Raw genomic sequence first — 19491 nt, 5'->3', positions numbered from 1 at the left:
GCAATCGTAACCTTCATTTCTAACCTAAGATAACTTTAAAGAGAAAACGAGCAATGTTAAACTAAATTAATGGTAGGATTTTTCATTTTAGTGGCAAAAACTGACATGTTTTATTTCCATCATAGTTTAAAGGAAATAAACAAAGACTCTGAATCATTGATCTTATGCGAAGAAAATGCATTTAATACTTACTAGTTATGCTGGAGTATAAAAGCTAAAAATAACTGTCAAAAGAGTATTTCTAAATATCTAAACGTATTTGTATCCCATAGAGCTGATCCAAGTCCAAATTCATTTTGAAGCCACAGGAGCCCTCCATTTCTATTAGCAAAGAAACAAAAAGATAAGAACAAGAGTCTTCTTAATTCACTCTGCTTATGAAGACAATACGAAAAGGGGGTTTTCCATACATACAGAGGGCAAACGAACTGTATTTTGCTGTCTTCTACGACCGGAGCCAACTTTAAGTCATCTATAGATTTGGAGGACACTTTTGCATTCTTGCTCTCCCAAATCTATAAAATAGAAATTTGACTATGATGAACATGCTCTTTCCTAAGGAATTAATATTTGTGATTATTTTCTTTTTGTTCATCTAATATAAATTCGCCCCATTAAGGAATCTAATGCAGAACTCAGTTTTTAAACACAACCTATTTTCAAGATGAATATTTCCTTTCTGGAACGCTGAACATAGCTTCAGTTATCAGGAGACAGAGAATCTCTTGGTAGGAGATATTGCTGAGGTGCAATCAAATGCACGGAAAATGCTCACCAACGCTTTCCAGCAAGCTTAAATTTAAAGCAGAGTGAATCCCACACTGCATTTCTTATATATTTGATTTCGACCAGGGTAACAGGTATAAATTCTGCCTGAATGAGGAGGGAAGAGAGGGGAGTAGCCTAAAAGGCAAGAGTGATGTTAACAGCTAGAGAGCCGACCGCGGAACAGGCACGAAGCACACATTTCAGGGAAAGTAACAGCCCAGAGCACAGCCATCAGCTAGCAGCCCATTATGGGCAGAAGAGATGAAAAACACTTAATACCTGGAACAGAGGCCGAGTGGTTCTGTAGACAAATTTTTTTGTGTCAGATGGTTAAGGGGACATTTAGTGAGAAATGCCAAGGCAAGGAAAAGACTAATCTAGAAAAGTGCATTGTGATGCAATGAGAAGGCTGGAAACTGCTACTTCCTGTGTACTTCAAATAGCCAGTTCAGGGTGACATTAAGTCACGGGGTGGGGGGGGGAGGGGCGGGGGAGGACTCTCCACCTAATTCTCCCTGTAAAAGGACAAGAAAACAGTCATGACGGTAATTAAGAGCTACTCTTAGAGAAGGGCACACTATTAGTCTTTGAAACAGTACTCCATACGGCATGGTGACTATAGTTAATGACACCCCACTGTGTATCTGAAAATTCCTAAGGGGGGAAATCTTAAAAAGTTCCCATTACAAGAAAAAAATAAAATTGTAGCAATGTAAAGTGTAAGGTGACAGATTTTAACTAGATTTACTATAGTGAACATTTCATAATACATACAAATATTGAACCATTATGCTGTAAGCCTAAAACTAATATTATATATCAGTATAATACGTTATATATATATATACGTATGTGTATGTACGTACACATGTATATATGTGTATATATTTACATACATACATGTTGTATATCAATTACGCCTCAATAAAGAAGTCCTGCCACAGTAATGTCTAGTGATTCTTTCCTTAAGTCTATATATTTAGATCCATGAGTTTATCAATTTGTATCACAAGAATAAAGTGGGATGCTAATGGTAAATGTCAGATTCTAACACAGCCCAGAAGTATGTACCAAGAAGGTCTCTTGATAAGGGTTCTAGAAGCACTGCTAGTCCCCTTCCACAGACTGTTCTACTTTGGTCTTGACTTGTTATGTTACACAAACCCAGGAAACTGCCTAAAATAATAATAATAGCACCAGCCATCTTCTAACCACATTAGCCTCAATGTCCTAATGACCAAATTTCATTTAATACATCTTGTTGCCCACCATCCATAAATATGGTCTCCAAATTTGAAGGTCTAAAGAATTAGATACAATCTCTCTGACATGTGAATTCCCTGTGTTTAAAGAATCACCTGCTTACTAACCATATTTTTGCCATAGTCTAATCAGAAAGAAATATGAAGATGTGCTGTATTTCTAAGCACACCCTACACAGACCATTCTCCTAAATGACTGCAAAAAGTTTAAGTACTATTTAGTACATAAAATGATGTCTGCTTTCACTTGAAGGATAACAAATACAACCCTGGACACACAATAGATCATCTGGAATGCAGTTGTTTTTATAAACAGTATATGTAAAGTAGATAAATAGAATGTCTAGATTAAATTAATATATGTTCCAAATATTTTGATCTCATTTATTCTCAGAAAGACACTTGGATTATAGGTATTATTAACCCCACTGTCTTTATTTTTTTAATGTTTATTATTTATTTTGAGAGAGAGAGACAGAGAAAGAGCATGAGTGGGGAAACGGGGTTGAGAGAGAAAGAGAGAAAGAGAGAGAGAGAGAGAGAGAGAGACATACCCAAGTATGGAGCCTGACGCAAGGCTCGATCACATGATCACAAGATCATGACCTGAGCTGAAATCAAGAATCAGATGCTGAAGCAACTGAGCCACCCAGGTGCCCTTCATTATTCCCATTTTAAAGCTGATTTTAGTAATATTTAGTAAATTTTAATAATATTTGTAAAATTTAGTAATATTGGGCAATTTATCCAAAGTTCCACAATGAGTAGGAAGTCATAGAGTCCGCAATAAAACTGAAGTCGATCTGACACACACTGTATTTATCCATTATGTGATCAAACTAGACTATCACGTTCATCAAAGTCATTATTTATATTTTCCAAATTAAGTAGCTGGATTGTGTCAGGAAGTCGAAGAGTCTGACCATCCAATTACTACAGGTTAAATACGCATCCAGAAAAAGTAACGATTGCGTTCCTTCTTTCCTTTCCATGAACATCTGTCTCTCCATTCTTCCACGTCTACATCTATAATTTTTCATTTTCTATGTCCTATGAAAACTTTTGGTCACACCCATTACCTCCCTCAAGTTAAAAAAAAAAAAAAAAGGAAAATCTATTTATTCCACATACCCCAAGTGATCGAAAATGTACCAAGGTCAAACTCATTGTTATAACTACTTATTCAGACCATCAAACCAAGGAGATTCATTCTGGCATCTCATACATACAATCCAAAAGTATTCAAGTTCTCTGCCACCTCCTCCTAAGCAAATGTAAATTGTTCCTTTGAAGCCTTTGATGCTTTGTCTATAAATTCCCTCTCCATCTCAAATTATTTTACTGTTTTTCTGTATTTTTTTTCAGTCATGGGTTGGTTAGTTTTTTAACCTATTTACCACCCTGGACATTCTTTTACTGTGAATGGCAACACTGAACTCCCACGATATAGCCTGCAAGAGATAAACACAAACTTGCTTCCTGTCACATAAAATCTACTAAACAGTGGTCACTGATTAATTGAAAGAGAAGCACAGATAACATTACCAATCAAGGAATCCCACAATCTCTCTTAGAAAAATGACATCAGCATTGCCCAGTAGCTTTATGTGCATTTGGAATTTAACCTAGGGGCACGCGTTTCCAGAATTCTAAATGGACTTAAGGGGATTATTTCGATATAAGCACTCTCAATTATGATGTGAAAACTTTAAAAGTTAAAATAAGAGCACTTTAAAAATTTTAAGTAATGTTGATTTCAAAATCTCAATCTCATTCAAGCAACTCCATTTAAAACTCAATTAATGGGAATATTTTCGTTGCCTTTAGAAAATTTTACATTCCCATAAAAGTGTGATTTCAGCTAATAACTACTGATTCTTTATGAATTAGTTGATTTTTATACACCTATCTACTGAAAACAAACTTTGATGAATCTGTTAAATATTCATTACAAATGAATGAAATTAAAAGCTAGATTCCTCGTCAATAACACCGCATAATGATTACTGCTCTCACTTCGTTTATGAGAATATGGGTAAGAGAGACTGAGACAGAGAGATTTAGTACATGCACAGTATCTATGATGGTACCCTACTGGTTAAGGCAGAATGGCTCTGTGTACTTACATATTCTTTGTTAGGTCAGAAAAATGCTACAATTGGGCATATCCTACTCCACATCCCTGGAAACCCTTAACTTGTTCATCCTTTTTGTTTATAATATAGTATCGGTATTTGTAAAATATAGAGGCATTAAAAGAAAAATAACATAATGAAGATTACCTTGACTTATATAGATACTCATCAACAAAAACAGATGTTTCACTCTTATTTAAGGTATGTTCAAATGAAACAATGATCCGTGGAATAAACGGCAAAGGTTCTTCCTCAAGCACTCAAAATTGAAAATTCTCTCAGATAAGTTCATCAGTGTGCTACGCTCCATTTTATCAAGAATAGACACACAAAACTGGCAAAGTACAGAAATGTGGATGTACAGACATCTTGCCAGTGCATTCTACTTAGAAACTCTTTACCAGCACCAAAACGAGAAATTCCAAACATCTTTACAAATATGAACATTATCAAGCTTGCAGTAGGCTGGAGACTGGGAACGGGATACAAGGATGATAGGGGGAAAGGCCAGGCTCTCTCCAAAGGCCCCTCAGTTCAGAAAGCCTTTGAATGCAAATCCCATGCCCAAGTATTCAAAGGGAAAGAATCTGTGGCGGGAGGGGAAACGTCCCAATTTGGCTCCAACGACGACGTGGCCACCGAACCCATGTACCACAAGGTGCCCACCTTTGGTCTAATGTCGATTAGAAACTGACTTCTGTTCGCATCCATTTTTTAACCAAAAAGAAAACCTAAAAAACAAAACCACACATCCACCAACACAAGACCACCACTAAGGAAAGGGGGGTCAGAACCGCTCATGACTGAAGGACAACAGACCCAATAATGTCACTTGGCAGTTTTTCAAATGCAAGCATCAGAAAAGGATAGATACGCATAAAGTTAGTGTGTGCACCGTACCGACCCCCAAAAATGAAGCTAAAAAACAAATCGACTGGCTAGAAGCACCCACCACTCTTCATTTATCAGTGAATATTCTTGTTCTGATTTTGGAAATAAAAGTTTTATCAGTGTGCCACAATCCTGGTAAACTAGACATCTGCGGACTCATCTGGATGCAGGACTAAAGCATCACTCACTCCCTAAATTATGGCTTCACTGTACGGATACCAACCCAGGCTCTACTTTCAGAGGAACTAATGCCAAAAACTTCACGAACTATTTCACAGGAGCAACAAGTTTACGTGTTCCATCCCCAGAGCAAAAAGAGCAGTTCTCCATCCAATCGCAGACATTCACAATAATCATTTGTGACTTTGAAAGGCCAAATGCCCTACCTTTCCTACATAGAGAGGGTCTGAACCCATGTATTCCTCCAGCACAAAGAACTGATTCCACACCCAGCTGCGCTTGGTCCGGGACCTCCCTGATTGGAAATAGGGCTTTGATCTGGACCTGGAGAGCTCTGCTTGACTCATCCCAGAGAAACACAGGAAAAGCGCTATTAGCTGCAGAAAATGGCAGAGCTCCACTTTGCCCAACTTCATCTTTTTTTTTTTCTTCCTTTTTCCTGTGTAAGAAAAAAACCTTGACAAGAGAAAAGGCACAGTTCCAGTTGGCTCAGTAGCTCTTGCCTCCGGCAGGGTGTCAGCTGGGAGTCCAGAGATAATAATTTGTAGAGTGTTCGATTGTAAGGGGTCACCACTGCTGAATAACCTTCGCCAAAGAATGGTGTAATAGGTACCTGGCAGAACAAAAGGAAGAGCCAGTGTCAGAAACCAGAATACATCGTAACTTTTAACTCTCATTTGCTAACTTACTGTTGATCTTCCCCAGATACCGGGAGTTGGATAATCATTAAAATACGGATGATGAACTTCAAGACGTACGACGACTGGTGCCATGTTTCTAAACCACACCAAGACCGCTCATGCAGGATTACCCGGTTTACTTAATACAAACGGAGCAACGTCGGTTAAAGAAATCATCCTAATGCCGGCCTTTATCACTATTTTTTTTTTCTTTTATGTTACAGTCAGTTTCATTTGCTGGTATTAGAATATGAAAGCCAAGCTGCTCAAAGCAGGGATTTAACCAAATGGGAAGGACATATGCTGGCTTAAATCTCTCCTGTGAAACTGTAAAGAGAAATAAAGAGGTATGAAGTGATTCAAAACCGGTTGATTGATTCTGAGTCACAGAACACCAGCTGTTTTGATGTGTTCTGATTTGATTGTGATCAGCTGAAAAGCTCAGGGGTTTCCATTTTCCACCCTTCAAACCTATTGTCACGTCGGCTGTGTGGCCTGGTATGTTATGCCATAGGATGGCCGTTATTTGCTACCCCACGAATATTTATCGAACATCCTAGAGCAGGGCTTGTGCACACAGTAGGGCCTTCTCGCCTAAATATTTACGGATTACGAAGAGATCATTAGAGGGGTCTGAAGACTCAGTTGTCTTTGTGAGCCCCGCTCACAGCAAGCGTGCACCCAGAAGGCGTCAGCAGCAGCATGGGAATAAAACAACTTTTCTTCTCAAGTCCACTTGTGTCGGATGCAGAATTCTTGACGATGCAAGAGATACAAGGTCAATTACAAGAGAAACTTCCAAACATACCCCAAAACACAGAGGAATGAGGATTTATGGCAAAATGCTTAAATCACTATGCTGCACTTTGGTTTGTAAATTCATTCGACTACCTATAAAAAAATCAATAGGATAATGAAGGTGAAGGCTAATATTTGCTTTTTTTCTTTTTTTTGAGGGAGAGGAGGTAAAATAGTTTTAGGAACATGAAGCCAAAAGATAGTTCCCAATCAACGTAGAAAATACACTGTCTTTACCTTATAAGCTTTTCCATCTTTCTACCTGTCTTTCCTGTAACAAGAGTGTCTGTAACTCATTAGATGATTTCTGACAGTAAAGCCTGCTTATGGAAAATGTCTTATCTTATAGAAGAAAAATGAAATGTATTAAACATATTAAATACGTTAAAATAGTCCACCCGCCTGTAAAAACAGGTTGCACTTTGATCTCTGTTCTAATGAACACATTCGTGTTAAAAATATGTCCATCAACTACTGAATTCCAGAGGGCACTGCAGAATAATCCAATATACAGCTGACATATGTGGAGAACTACCAGAATAGGCCAATTATTATTGGAGCATATTCACCATAACCCGGGCAATGAACACCTTCTCCTAAAATCCAGATAGGTCATCTCAGCATCAAAAAGGAATCTAGTCCATTTAGAAACCACTCTGGAAGGGTTAGTTGTTCTAAGACTTAGAATTATAAACAAGAAGTAAGGTGGGGTCGTATCTTTGTATTCCCATGTAGCCACCACACTCCCCCATCAGGTGGAAAGTTCACTGCAGGGAGGTCTGAGCCAACCCACCTGAGACACAGGTTATCTGTAGTTAAAGAAGGCACATAGGTGTTTCTTTCTTTGCTGGGAAACAGAAACTAGTATGGACTAGTCTACGATGAGCCAGGAACTCATACTGAGTGGCTTTTGTGGGAATGGCTGTCATCATGGGGAGGGCCAAGGTCATGTGGTTCCCTTCATGCCAGTGGCAAAAAACCATGTTCCGGGGCGGAGGGGGATGGTTAGAGTGTGGTCACAGGACTGTCGAGCTTAGGAGATCTGGGGCCAAAGAATATTCCAGTTTCGCTGCTCTACTTCCTCAAGAGAGAATGTGTTTTCTCAGAAAAACAAGGAGATAAATACTTTGGTCCCGAAGACAATTTTTTTTTAAGGTAACATAGTTTAGTTAAGTTATATTAAGGCCACTTTATGGTTCAAGTGAACTTGAGAACAGTTACACGGTGAAATGCATTCAACTTTATTTTTAAAATTTTTTACTGTTTTATTTATTCTTCAGAGAGGGAGACACAGAGACAGAGAATGAGTTGGGAAGGGGCAGAGAGAGAGGGAGACACAGAATCCGAAGCAGGCTCCAGGCCCTGAGCTGTCAGCACAGAGCCCGACACGGGGCTTGAACTCACAAGCCGTGAGATCACAACTTGAGCTGAAGTCGGATGCCCAACTGAATGAGCCACCCAGGCACCCCTAAATACATCCAATTTCTAAGAACCTGAGTGGCAAATGGAATCCAGTATGTGGGGAGTTATTAAAATTATACACCCAGAAAAAGTGTGGGCACCTGCACCAGAGAAGGATTCGAATTCCGAGTCTGCCCTGTCTTAGCTATGCAGCCTTGGACACATTATTTCAATTCTAACATACGTTCCGGAGAGGAAGCCGTAAGCCTCTAACTTACAAAACAGATAACAACTGCATCTACTTCATAGGATTAAATAAGCAAATCATGAAAAACTAAGGATGATCCCTGATGCAACTAACAGCCTTAAAAAAAAAAAAAAAAGCTGTTGGGGTTATTATCTATTATTGTGATGGTATTTTTTAGTTTGATACTGGTTATGTTAAAGTTAGTTTGTGAAGTAATGTTAGTTTTCATGTTAATGTTCTTTATAGGAAGGTGTTTTAGACAACTCTTACACTGAATGAAAACACTCTCGATAGGTCCAATCACCGCCAGAGAACCATATGGATCATGAACCCAAAAATCTAGATGAATATGGACAATGGCACCAAAATACTTTTAAAAAAAGAATGCAGTACGTTCTTTCCTAAAGGCATGTCCTCTGTGATTTTTATACGTCAAAGACTGGTATCAGAATTGGAGAGATTTGAGCTCACTCAAAATGTTCGCTAATAAGAAAAAGAAATATAATCTGGACCAGGAACAGGATCACTGGGGTCTTTGCCCTAAAACCTCCACCATTTGCTAGATGACCTTAGATCCCTCTGGGATTTCATTTTCCACATTTGCAAAATGAGGGAGATGAACTAAATTATAAAGTCTTTTTTTTTTTTTAACAGATGTCACTTCTCTGCTTTTGACAATTATATAGAATTGGTTTTGCTGGCCTTTTTTAAGCTGTGAAAAAGCACACATTGTTAATGAAAGGGCAGAAGGATATAAGAAAGCCATAGGAATATAAAAGCATTTTTTTTACATTTATGAAATTTAGCAGGAATTTTAACATGAGATGTTTACATTACTCTTCTTGCCTCTTGAAGATCTTTTCTCTTCCACCCAAGACTGTGAAGTTACCAAACGAGCCAGAACATACAAAAGCAGTGAGTTACAAAACACACCATGGGTTACTTTATAGTCACTGGGTTAATATTTGTGAAAGAGACCGGAGATCTGTATTTTCCTATTTAAAACCAAGTGTTTTAAAAGCAGTGATTAATAGGGGCGCCTGGGTGGCGCAGTCGGTTAAGCGTCCGACTTCAGCCAGGTCACGATCTCGCGGTCCGTGAGTTCGAGCCCCGCGTCGGGCTCTGGGCTGATGGCTCAGAGCCTGGAGCCTGTTTCCGATTCTGTGTCTCCCTCTCTCTCTGCCCCTCCCCCGTTCATGCTCTGTCTCTCTCTGTCCCAAAAATAAATAAAAAAAAAAAAAAAAAAAAAAAAAACGTTGAAAAAGCAGTGATTAATAAAAACCTTGGTGAACAGGAAGACACACCCTAGTATCTAGAACAGAAGTAGACACACGCAATTGACACTGAGAACATAGTTACAAATTTTCTTTTCATTACGATCAACTTCATGTTTTTAATATGGGAAATTAACCATGTAAGTCAATATATAAATTCCTTGGTAACTCTTCCATGTTTATGACTCAAAATCACTTTGGAAAAAAAAAGTCCATCATATTTTTCTGCAGTAGTTGAAGGCTCTTGACCCAAATTTCATTTACCTTTCTTTAAAGGTCTTTAATAGCGTACAAGAATATTTTAACGGACTTCGTGTACATTACTGGAGGATAAAATTCTCATTTTTATGAAGCAGATAAATGATTCTACAATACCCTCTGTGAAATGCACTCATATAGTCAGAATCTCCCATGTGAATGATTGTGATTGGAGTAGGGGAGATTCATTGTTGATCAACATTGTTGACAGTGACTAATAACTCTGCCTGGAATGAACAACTGACAACAGCAGGGGGAAAGTCACAGGGCAGATGACCCTTCATCATGAGGCTTCCCCAAATCCTTGCCTTCCTTTACAACCAGATCTGGTTTTCAAGGTAAAGACCAGTACAGCGGGTCAACCCAACTAATCCTGACCTGACCTGAGAGTTCATGAAGGAAATGATAGGCTCTGAAGCATTATGAAAAACCTTCCGTTACTCATGGTCTTCAAAGAGAAGTCATCAAAGCATGAACTTGAGATTCCCTACTGCAAATAGGCTTCCTATCATCCCACAAGTGTCCACACTTAGAGAGGCACCCCAATAACATTGTTTTTTACATTTAAATGAATTTGAGCACACAATCAATCACAATTGTTGCCATTTCTCACAAAAGGTTAAATTCGGACTCGCAAATCTGTGCCCCAAAGCAAAACCCTGCACCCTGCCTAGTTAGGTCTCCATCCCTCTAGTCTTTTCCCTTCTTTCTGCCTCCTGAGTTTCATATTAACAGAGGGAAAGTCCCATCAGAAACAAGGGAACAGTCCCCATTAACAGAGGGAAACAGTCCCCACTGTTTCCCCATCAGAAACAGTCCCCATTAACAGAGGGAAAGCCCCATCAGAAACAAGCAGAGACCCCTGCATCCAAGCGGCGTTATGTGTCATTATGTCTTACGTGGGAAAGCTTGGGGCGGTGACCCACTGGAGGTCTGGAGGGCTGACCTGTTCACTATTGCTGGCTCAGAAAGAAAGACAGTGCAGAACAACGATGTGTTGGGATATATACACACTTTAGGTAACTTCTACAGATCTATGTCAACTTCCAGACAGTTACAAATGGGTAGCATTATAGCTGTGGGGAGAAAAACAACAGGTTCTACCTAAGGAGAAAAGAACTGAATAGGAGCCAATCAATGTTTGAAAGACAGTAGTGGCTGCTACTGGACTGGTAATTTAAAATTTAATGTATGCATATATACCTAATATATATAATCTAAAATTTAAGATATACATATATATACAATAAATTTTAGATTACACACACACACACACACACACACACACACATATCTGAGTAAGGTTTAAAATGTTTTCCTCTTGACATTTTAAAGCTAAAACTTGTCAGGGATGAAGCCCACTTACAATTGCACCAAAAACCATCCAATATCCTAGGAAAAAACCTAACTTGGCAAAGAGGCGAAAGGCCTGTTTCCTGAAAACTATAAAACACTGATGAAAGAAACTCCATAGGAGACAAAGAAATGGAAAGACATTCCCTGCCCACGGACTAGAAGGACAAATATTGCTAAAATGTCTGTACTACCCAAAGCAATCTACACACTGAATGCAATCCCTATCAGAAAATAAAACTCGTATTTTTTAACATATAACTTTTTTTTCTGCCAAACTAAAAGCACATGAAAATCATAATAGTGGGATCAACACAACACACCTTAATCAAAATAACAGAAGAGAGAACCTCCAAAAGGAAATTTTAAGTGGATGGAAGCAAAAAGGAAAAAAGAAAAGAAAAAAAGGTCCGTGGTAAGGATCAGTCAAGTAGTTATTTACTACATCAACATCATTTATTTGACCTGACACCACTTTTACTGTGCTACTTTTTTGTTCCAATTATTTTTGTTCAACTAAGTGGCAAAGAATTATTTCCAAGTAGATGGTTTATTATTCACTTAACCTTAATAGCTCCTATTATTTTACCCAAACAAATTCATTAGTATAAAATTTTCTTGGATTTTCTGCTCCACTTAACATCTCGGGGAAGCCACTTTTCAAAATCAGAGCAAGTGACTATCATAGGCTCAAAACAATGTTTGGTTCATACCTAAATACAAGGACTAAAAATCCCATAACAACAAAAAAATATTTTGTATGCATCAGCATCCCAAGTGCTAATCAGCAAAAGCATAAATCTGCCAGGACCTGCTCCATCTAAATTACAGGCAACCTGTGAAAAGCATGACAAATAGCATAAAATGTATCGTATTTAGCCAGTCACATTAACATACAAACACAAGAGTAGTTTTAAACACATGCCTGATTACCAATTAACTTATACATGCTAAACTGCGTCTCTCCAAGTGCTACATGCCTTCTAGAAATAACTTGAGCTATGAAAGAGGATGATCAGTTATGTTAAAGGGAAACATATTCGTATTTTAGGTTCTGTGGCAAAGTTAGGGTGGAATATTCTCTTTGCAGCTCAATATAAGTAACCGATGGCTTAGCTCAGTTAAATACTATCAACAGTTTCTCTAAATGACAAGCAAGGGACAGACACTCATGCTCTCTGTGTCTGGAGCTGCATCACACACGGGTCTGAAACTATTTTGTAATGTACTGGCTATATACCACATGAACACATAATTTCTTATCTCCTGGTAAGTTAATGAAGATTCGAACAACTTGTGCCTCTCCTTTAAAAACAGGTACAGTTCACAATTATGTTCACAATTATATCCCCAAAGTAAATTCTTACTTGCATTTTCTAGAAAAATGGTGGTAAGAATGACATTCGAGGACTCCGTGTACTTGACAGAAAATAATCAGTGAGAATGCGAAAAATCCATAATGGATGACTGTCCAACATCTCGACTCTAACTGATATTCCCTAAGATGTTTTGCTCGCTAATCTACAAAACATAACAGTACCAGAAATCACAGTTGTAACAGTAACAAAAATTTTTAAAATCTTGCTGTTGGCCTTTTGGGAAGAAACTGTCATTTCCCAGACTGACTGAAAGTGGAACTACATTCTGACAAGCAACATATTTTTAATGGATCCTTATGAAGAGAGAACAATATACATGCTCAAAAGTGGAAATGATACCATTTCACAGCAGTGGTTAGAGGGCACTATGAAAATATTACCACTGCCTTAAGAACAACCTTCCATGTATTCGTTCTTTTGTACCTTTTTGTCTGACAAAAAAAAAAAAAAAATATGCCTTTTTAAAATAGTCCTTGAGCATTTAATAGCATTATTTAAATTCAACGAAGACTGCCTCCTGATTCACCCAATGCCTTCTTAAAAGACTTTCCTTTGCCCTTGCTTTCCCCAGGACAGCAGCCACCTGTCACCACTGAGGTCCTCACTGTGACTTATCTCTGTCCATAAAGTTAGAGCAGTCTGCTTGGTTAAAAGGATAATACTTGTTCATTGTTACTTGTATTTATTTTTTAAAGTAGAACCACTGAATACATTCGAGGGAATACAAAAGAAAGAAAAGACAGTCTAATCTCCTGTTCATGAATGGGCAGATGTCATAATTCCACAAGAGACAGAAAGTAATCCAGGGCAAGGAGCATTTCAAGATCTGTGGCCACATTTTCCGACCACCACACATAAGCAGAGCTTTCAAGGATAATGTTTATGGGACAGAGAGAATGTCACTTCAGTGCTGAGGAAGGTAATCGCTTGGCTCTCCTGAGGGTTCATGGTGCAAAAAGAAAAAAAAAAGAAGTAAAGAAGTCCCTAAACCCTCTGTTCCCCCTGATGTTTGAAGGTTCCTTGAGTGGTGGAACCACAAAACTGGAACAGACATTAGAAAAACCTAAGGTGGCCTCTTTTTTTTTCCCCTAAGAAAAACGGTATCTACAGAATTCTAGTGAAATGCCCAAGGTCACACAACAAGTTCGTAATGGCACTGGGCATCATTGGTTACACCAGAAAACTTAAAATGTTAAACATTTCTCATTCTGATACTAAAGATCCTTCTAATGTATCATCTTTGGAATAGATTATATTCTCCAAAAGCCAAGAAAAGTACGTTTAATCTTACTCCAATTTTTATAGGACCATGAGTTGGAATTCTCCAAGCAGGATTATTCTATCCAGAAGGGTCATGAGTGCAGAGTGAGAATAAGGGGGAACGGATCCATTTAGGACTGTCGTTTCCATATTACCCAAAAGGCACACTGAGGAAGATCCAACTTTAAAATCTCCTCTCCTTTCCAAATCTGGTGATCAAAGAATACCTACCACACTGTGACACTATAGATGCCCACTGAAGTTTAAACAATAGCTCTTTGAATGTTGTAGAAATAGGCTACCAACTCAATATCTTAAGATGTAAGGATGTATATGTATGGTTATTTGGTTGTTGCTACAAATCCTATATTTTGAAAGGACTGTCTGCTCCTATCTATAGCCATTTACTATTTAGATTTAATATTGTCATCTTTAGCTTCTACTATAAAACATACTATCATTTAACTTCTCTATCCATATACCATTGAAAGTTTAGGATTAGCTTCAGTAATGTTAACACTGATGAAACAGCCCTCTTCTTTTTTTTTTTTTTTTTAACTTAAAAGGTATAATTTTTTACATTTTAATTAGTGAGGCTGGGGACCCTCCGTGATATGCGACTTCTCACGTAAAGAAACTGTGATCAACTCCATTAGCTCCCTGGGCCAGATAACATTACAACCACAGACCACAGCCTCCCACCGTTAACTGGCCTAAATATTCAGGCAGGGGCCCTGGAAATGAATCACACAGCCTGTAGCGTGCATCTGGCTATCAGACATGGAATGAAAACTTCTCTGAGTGGATTACAGAGTCGATTTCAACGAAGCACAAATAACTCGTCACGGGTAAAAGGAATGAAAAAGAAAAGAGGAGCAAGAGTTTATAATTAACTAGAAGAAGCCCATGCAAATTAAAAAGAAAACAAAATGACATCCCACAGTCCATCTGAGCTATTTATATGTTATATATGACATACGTATGCATGTACAAGTATAACAGTGAAAATATACTTATAGTGTTTTTCCTTTATGCTTCTACAACATCCCAGCCATCTCATTTTTACTGTATAATTTACCTTAGCATTTACACTGAGCCAGGTATGATGTATGTGACTTCAATAAAAGGCATCATGTTTTTTTTTCTTTATTTTTTAAAAGGCATCATGTTTCAATAAACATTTTGCAAAACAACCTAAAAGAAATTCTACCAGAATGAAAATCTAGAGTATAATCTGAGATGAATATATGGACAGATGTCTGCATAGTCATTTGCACTGATAATTCTGTCAGGGAGGAGTCTTGCGAACAACAAGGGGGAAAATGTTTGCAGGGGTAGCTTTTCTGCAAAACCGGCAAATCCCCAGAGGAGGCACTCGCGTATTGCTGGTTACAGCTAAATGTGCTCTGCTTGTCAGAGGCTGAGGAGATGGTCACACACAGGACTCTGATCACATGTCTTTTTCCTTGTCCTCAGCTCCCCTTTATCCCCCCATTTGGAAGCAACGGGTTCCTTTACGCCAAGGAGAAAAGCTCCCGTCACAATCCCTTTGCAACACGCTAATGCGTGTTAGTTATTTTAGAAGTTCCTGAAGCTCCCATTTTAAACTAAGGCTCTGAAGCCTTCCAACCAAGCAAAAAAATGTTTGTGTGCGCGTGTGAGAGAGAACCATGATAGGATACAAACCCCTAGCACAACAAATGCAAAACCTTGTGAAATCAAGGAAGCTTAAGATCACTGAGGCATAAATACTCACAACACTAAACAATCTATGGGCTTTTACTTTATAAAAGATTTCTGAAAGACGTGACAAAGTATCTGACTCTATGCAGAGAAGTTTATAACAGCTTTGCCGTCAAATTAACTACAGTGCTGAACGATAGGGAGACCAGCAAAGAAATCATGCCTGAGGAGACACAGTGGGGTTGGTTTTTTACATCTAGGGAAGGCTGAACAGTAGCCAAAACTCAGTATGCTCCCCACCCTGTCTTTTTCATTGGACACTAAAAACTAGAGTCAATTCAAGGGTAAACTGCAGTAATACAGATGCTTTACAATTCCCCTTTTATAAAAAAGGGAAAAGCTCTGTGCTATTGTATCAAAAGTAGACTTAAGGAGAGTTGTGAGCCTGTCAGCTGATTGTTCACACAATTCCAATGACCTATCGCAGCCCTTAATTACAATAATATCTCACGTTGTAAGCGCACAATGCCCTTTTATTAAAGCTGCAATCCGAAATACCTTTTTGCAGGGTGATGGTCTGCACTACTGACTATTGTTTTATTTTTCTGTCCACAGACATTACCAGATAAGACTATTAACACTGAAGGCCACCTAATTGCTTTTCCCACTCCACTCCTTATTAAACACTGACCTATAAGCAAGACTTCCACAAAGTTGTCAGTTTCGCTACGTGGTCTCGATTCTTTTGCATTTTCATTCATACTATTCCAAATAGCCCTAAAAATGAAGAAACTGATTCTTGATGTATTTTCCTGTCACATACCGTAACGAGACAAGAGCTTGGGTAAACATAAAGTCTGACTAGTTCTTTGGGGGAAAAAAAGTAATTCCTGGTGAGTTACTGAAAGCCTCCGAACGTAATTACTTTTTTTCCTTAGCTCTCCCCCCCCCCCCCCCCCGCCCACCAACTTGTCTTTATAAAGACACAAACTATTTAGATGTTGCTGGCAGTGAATCAATGCAAACTTTCCTTTAAAACACGGGATGTTACCGCCCCTAAACTCTTTTAAAATGTGTCCTTTTGTGCTGTGAACCTGATCTTTTAAATGTACGCTTGTCATAAAGTTCTGTTTATCTACTTCTGTATGGAAAATGATCTGCTGAACACCTGTCTGGTTACAGGAATTAGGAAGGATGGCTCCTACTTAAAGATATTTCACTTCACTCATCTAATAAAAGGAAGATATTTCTTGCAACATAAGTATATTCACGGTTCAGTCTGCAGATCTCCAAAGCCTTGAGACACCCAGTCCTTGATTTCTTCACAGTTCTCAACTGCCCAAGGCTGGGTGAACTCACGGCCAATCTTTTACTCACCTGAACTATATCTATGAAATCCGAAAAGGTTAACGATCTACAACGTGAAGCCAATACAGACCAAAGGTCCCTTCTCATTAATCCACGCAGGGAGGTTGGATACCGGCAACTAGCCGCGTAGCAGGTGCACCCACGAAGACGTCCACCGCGCATTCAGAGAAACAGGGTGCCCTTTTCCCAGCGCAAACCTAAGGTACCGCCAGGCGGAGGGGAAGCGGGGGCGCCGAGCAGAGGCAAGCCCTGCAGACGCACCGTCGCAGCAGAATACTAATTACAGGCAAGAGCAAAACACCCTTAGACGAGTGGCACCTTCTCCAAAGGTAAAAGGAGTCCAGCGTGGACGGCTACGAGGACTCCCGTGCACGCCGGCGCACACCCCCTTCCAGTCTCAGACCGCCGCGCAGCCGGCGGCCCCGCCAGCGCGGAGACCTGCCCCCCCCCCCCTGCACCCCAGGTCAGCGGCGGCCCACTCGCGTCCCTTCTGGAGGACGGCGGTCCAAGAGTCCGGCCTCACCGCTTCATCGGGAGCGTGCGCGGATCCGCTCTCGCCCCGAACTCGCCAACACGCGCCGCCCCCGGCGGCGGTCGGCTAGGGCTCTCGGGGGGCCGAGCGCCCGCGGCTCGGTACGCACGTCTGTGCTGCCCCGCCGAGCCACGTCTCCCGGCCGCACAGCGGAAACTTGGGGACGCCGAGGGAAACTCCGCACGGATCCCCCCCGCCCGCCTGCCGCTCACCGCCGAGTCCGGCCCCCGGAGGCGCACGGCGAGGGCGCGCGCTGCTGCCCGGCGGCGCCTTCCCCGGCCCCGCGCGGGCGGACGCACTCACCTGGGGCCTCGCTGCCCTCCCGGCGGCGTCCGGCGCCAGCGACCCGGCTGTTGGCATCCGAGAGGGCGCGCGCTCAGCGGCCGGGCGTCCGCGTGCGCTTCGGGACCCAGTGCGCGCAGCTCGGCGCGCGGGGCGGACTGGCGGCGCCTGCCCGGCACCCGCTGCGGCCGGCCGGGCGCGGGCTCCTGCTCCAATCACAGCCCTCTCCGCGGGGCGCGGGGCCCCTGCCCCGGCCCGGGCCGCGGGCGCCCCCGGCCCGCCGCCGCCCGCTCCGAGGGGCCGGCCGCCTCTCCCGGAGCGGCTCAGACGCCAGGTCCGGAGCCAGCGGGAGCGCGCGTCCGGAGAGAGGGCGAGAGGGCGAGCGCCCGAGAGAAGACGAGAGGGCGCCGGGCCAGCGCAGGAGGGAGGCGAGGAGGTGAGGGTGGTCGGCGGCGGAGGCCTGCGGTCGGCGCCGGGCGACCCCGGCCCGGGGAGCCACTGAGACTTGGGCACCTCCTGGAGACCCAGTGAGGGCTGTTGGAGAGGAAGCCGCTCCGCCGCCACGCGCGCACACACGCGCGCGCACACTCGCGCACCCCTCCTCCAGCGCCCTCCTGACGGCTCGGTACAGATGGAGTCCTTCGCGGGGAAATCAAGGGGAGCGGGGAAAGTAGGAGGGGCTGCGGCCCATCCATCTCTCCGCCAGGTATTTGCATCTGAGAGCGCGGAAGCTGGAGGAGAGTTTTGAGAATTTTTTTTTTTTTTTTTTTTTTTCCCGAGCGCCCTCCCCTCCCACCCCCAACCTGTCGTGGAAGCCGTGATCAATTGAGCTCCTGAGGCATGAAGGCAAAGTCATGAAAGTAATCAGAACTTACAGTTTTCTTGCGTGATGGTGTTGCCCTTTCAATCTCCTCGGACTGCCCTAGTTCTACTTTCTTTACTTGCAGAAGATGTTCTTCCCCGCTGCGTTCTCTAACGCAGAACTTCTGAGGGGTGCGATTTACGCGCAGGGTGGGGTGGAAGGACCCTCGGGAGCTGGGGAAGGGGATCCGGGCTTGTACGGAGAGCGCGCTGCAGCCAGGAGAGTTGAGCCCGCTTTGTTTTCCTCGGCTCAGGTGCTTGATTTCACCTGACGGCTAGGTGTTCTGTCGTCAGGGTTCGGGAGGTGAACAGATCCTTTCTGAGTGCGTTCATTTTTCCTATTCTGTCGGGGGAACGTGCCCTGCTTCTCTTATCTATCCTTAACGGCGAATGTGGGCGCAAGGCTTGTCCTTGTCAGCACCCTCTGCTTTCCTGTTCATTCAGGCACAGTGGCTCTCCCCCATCCGGTCCATCCTGCCCCTTCAGCTTGCATCTTCGTAGTCTTTAAAACAGTCGTATGCTAATAATTCCACCAGCAATTTTTTTTTTTTTTTAAACTCCTGTTGAGTTCCAGATGCCTAGCGTTGCTGTTTACTAAACATTGCTTCATTTTTAAAAGTTCGAGCTCCCACCCGAAACCTCCCCAAGTCCAGGCCCGCTTGGATGGCCATTTCATAGTTCACTTCCACTCAACTGTCTGTCATCGCCCAAACTCAGGATGTTCAGAACAGACCTATCTGAATACTGGATTGCCCCAGTATCCTCTTCTCTGTCAAGGGCATTATCATTTTCCAGGTACCCAGACATTAAACATGGGTTTCATCATTGAGGCCTTTGACATGTTTTTTTGTTGTTTTTTTTTTTTTTTTTTTCTGTATT

General features: G+C 41.6%; 1 protein-coding gene across 5 annotated transcripts in view; it reads right to left on the bottom strand.

Annotated features, from left to right (window-relative positions):
• CDH7 (cadherin 7) overlaps positions 1–19006 on the bottom strand; it is a 128690-nt gene extending 109684 nt beyond the window's left edge. The window contains exons 1-2 of one of the 5 annotated variants that reach the window (XM_086683185.1): positions 18627–19006; positions 5443–5849 (exon numbers count right to left, since the gene is read on the bottom strand). In XM_086683185.1, coding sequence (XP_086539311.1) covers positions 5443–5652 — 210 coding nt within the window. In that variant the 5' untranslated portion in view covers positions 5653–5849; positions 18627–19006. Of the gene's footprint in view, positions 1–5442; positions 5850–16946; positions 17284–17460; positions 17620–17772; positions 17917–18626 lie in introns of those variants that run through there. The other 4 variants (XM_086683182.1, XM_086683184.1, XM_086683183.1 and 1 more) reach the window with 4 other exon arrangements.
• Positions 19007–19491: the final 485 nt, after the last annotated feature.

The sequence above is a fragment of the Puma concolor genome, chromosome D3 (genome assembly GCF_028749965.1).
Source record: "Puma concolor isolate L17-30 chromosome D3, mPumCon1.1.hap2, whole genome shotgun sequence".
NCBI classification, from domain to species: Eukaryota; Metazoa; Chordata; class Mammalia; order Carnivora; family Felidae; genus Puma; species Puma concolor.
Note: the sequence above shows the minus strand (reverse complement) of the source record. Positions and strands in the feature narration are given on the sequence as shown.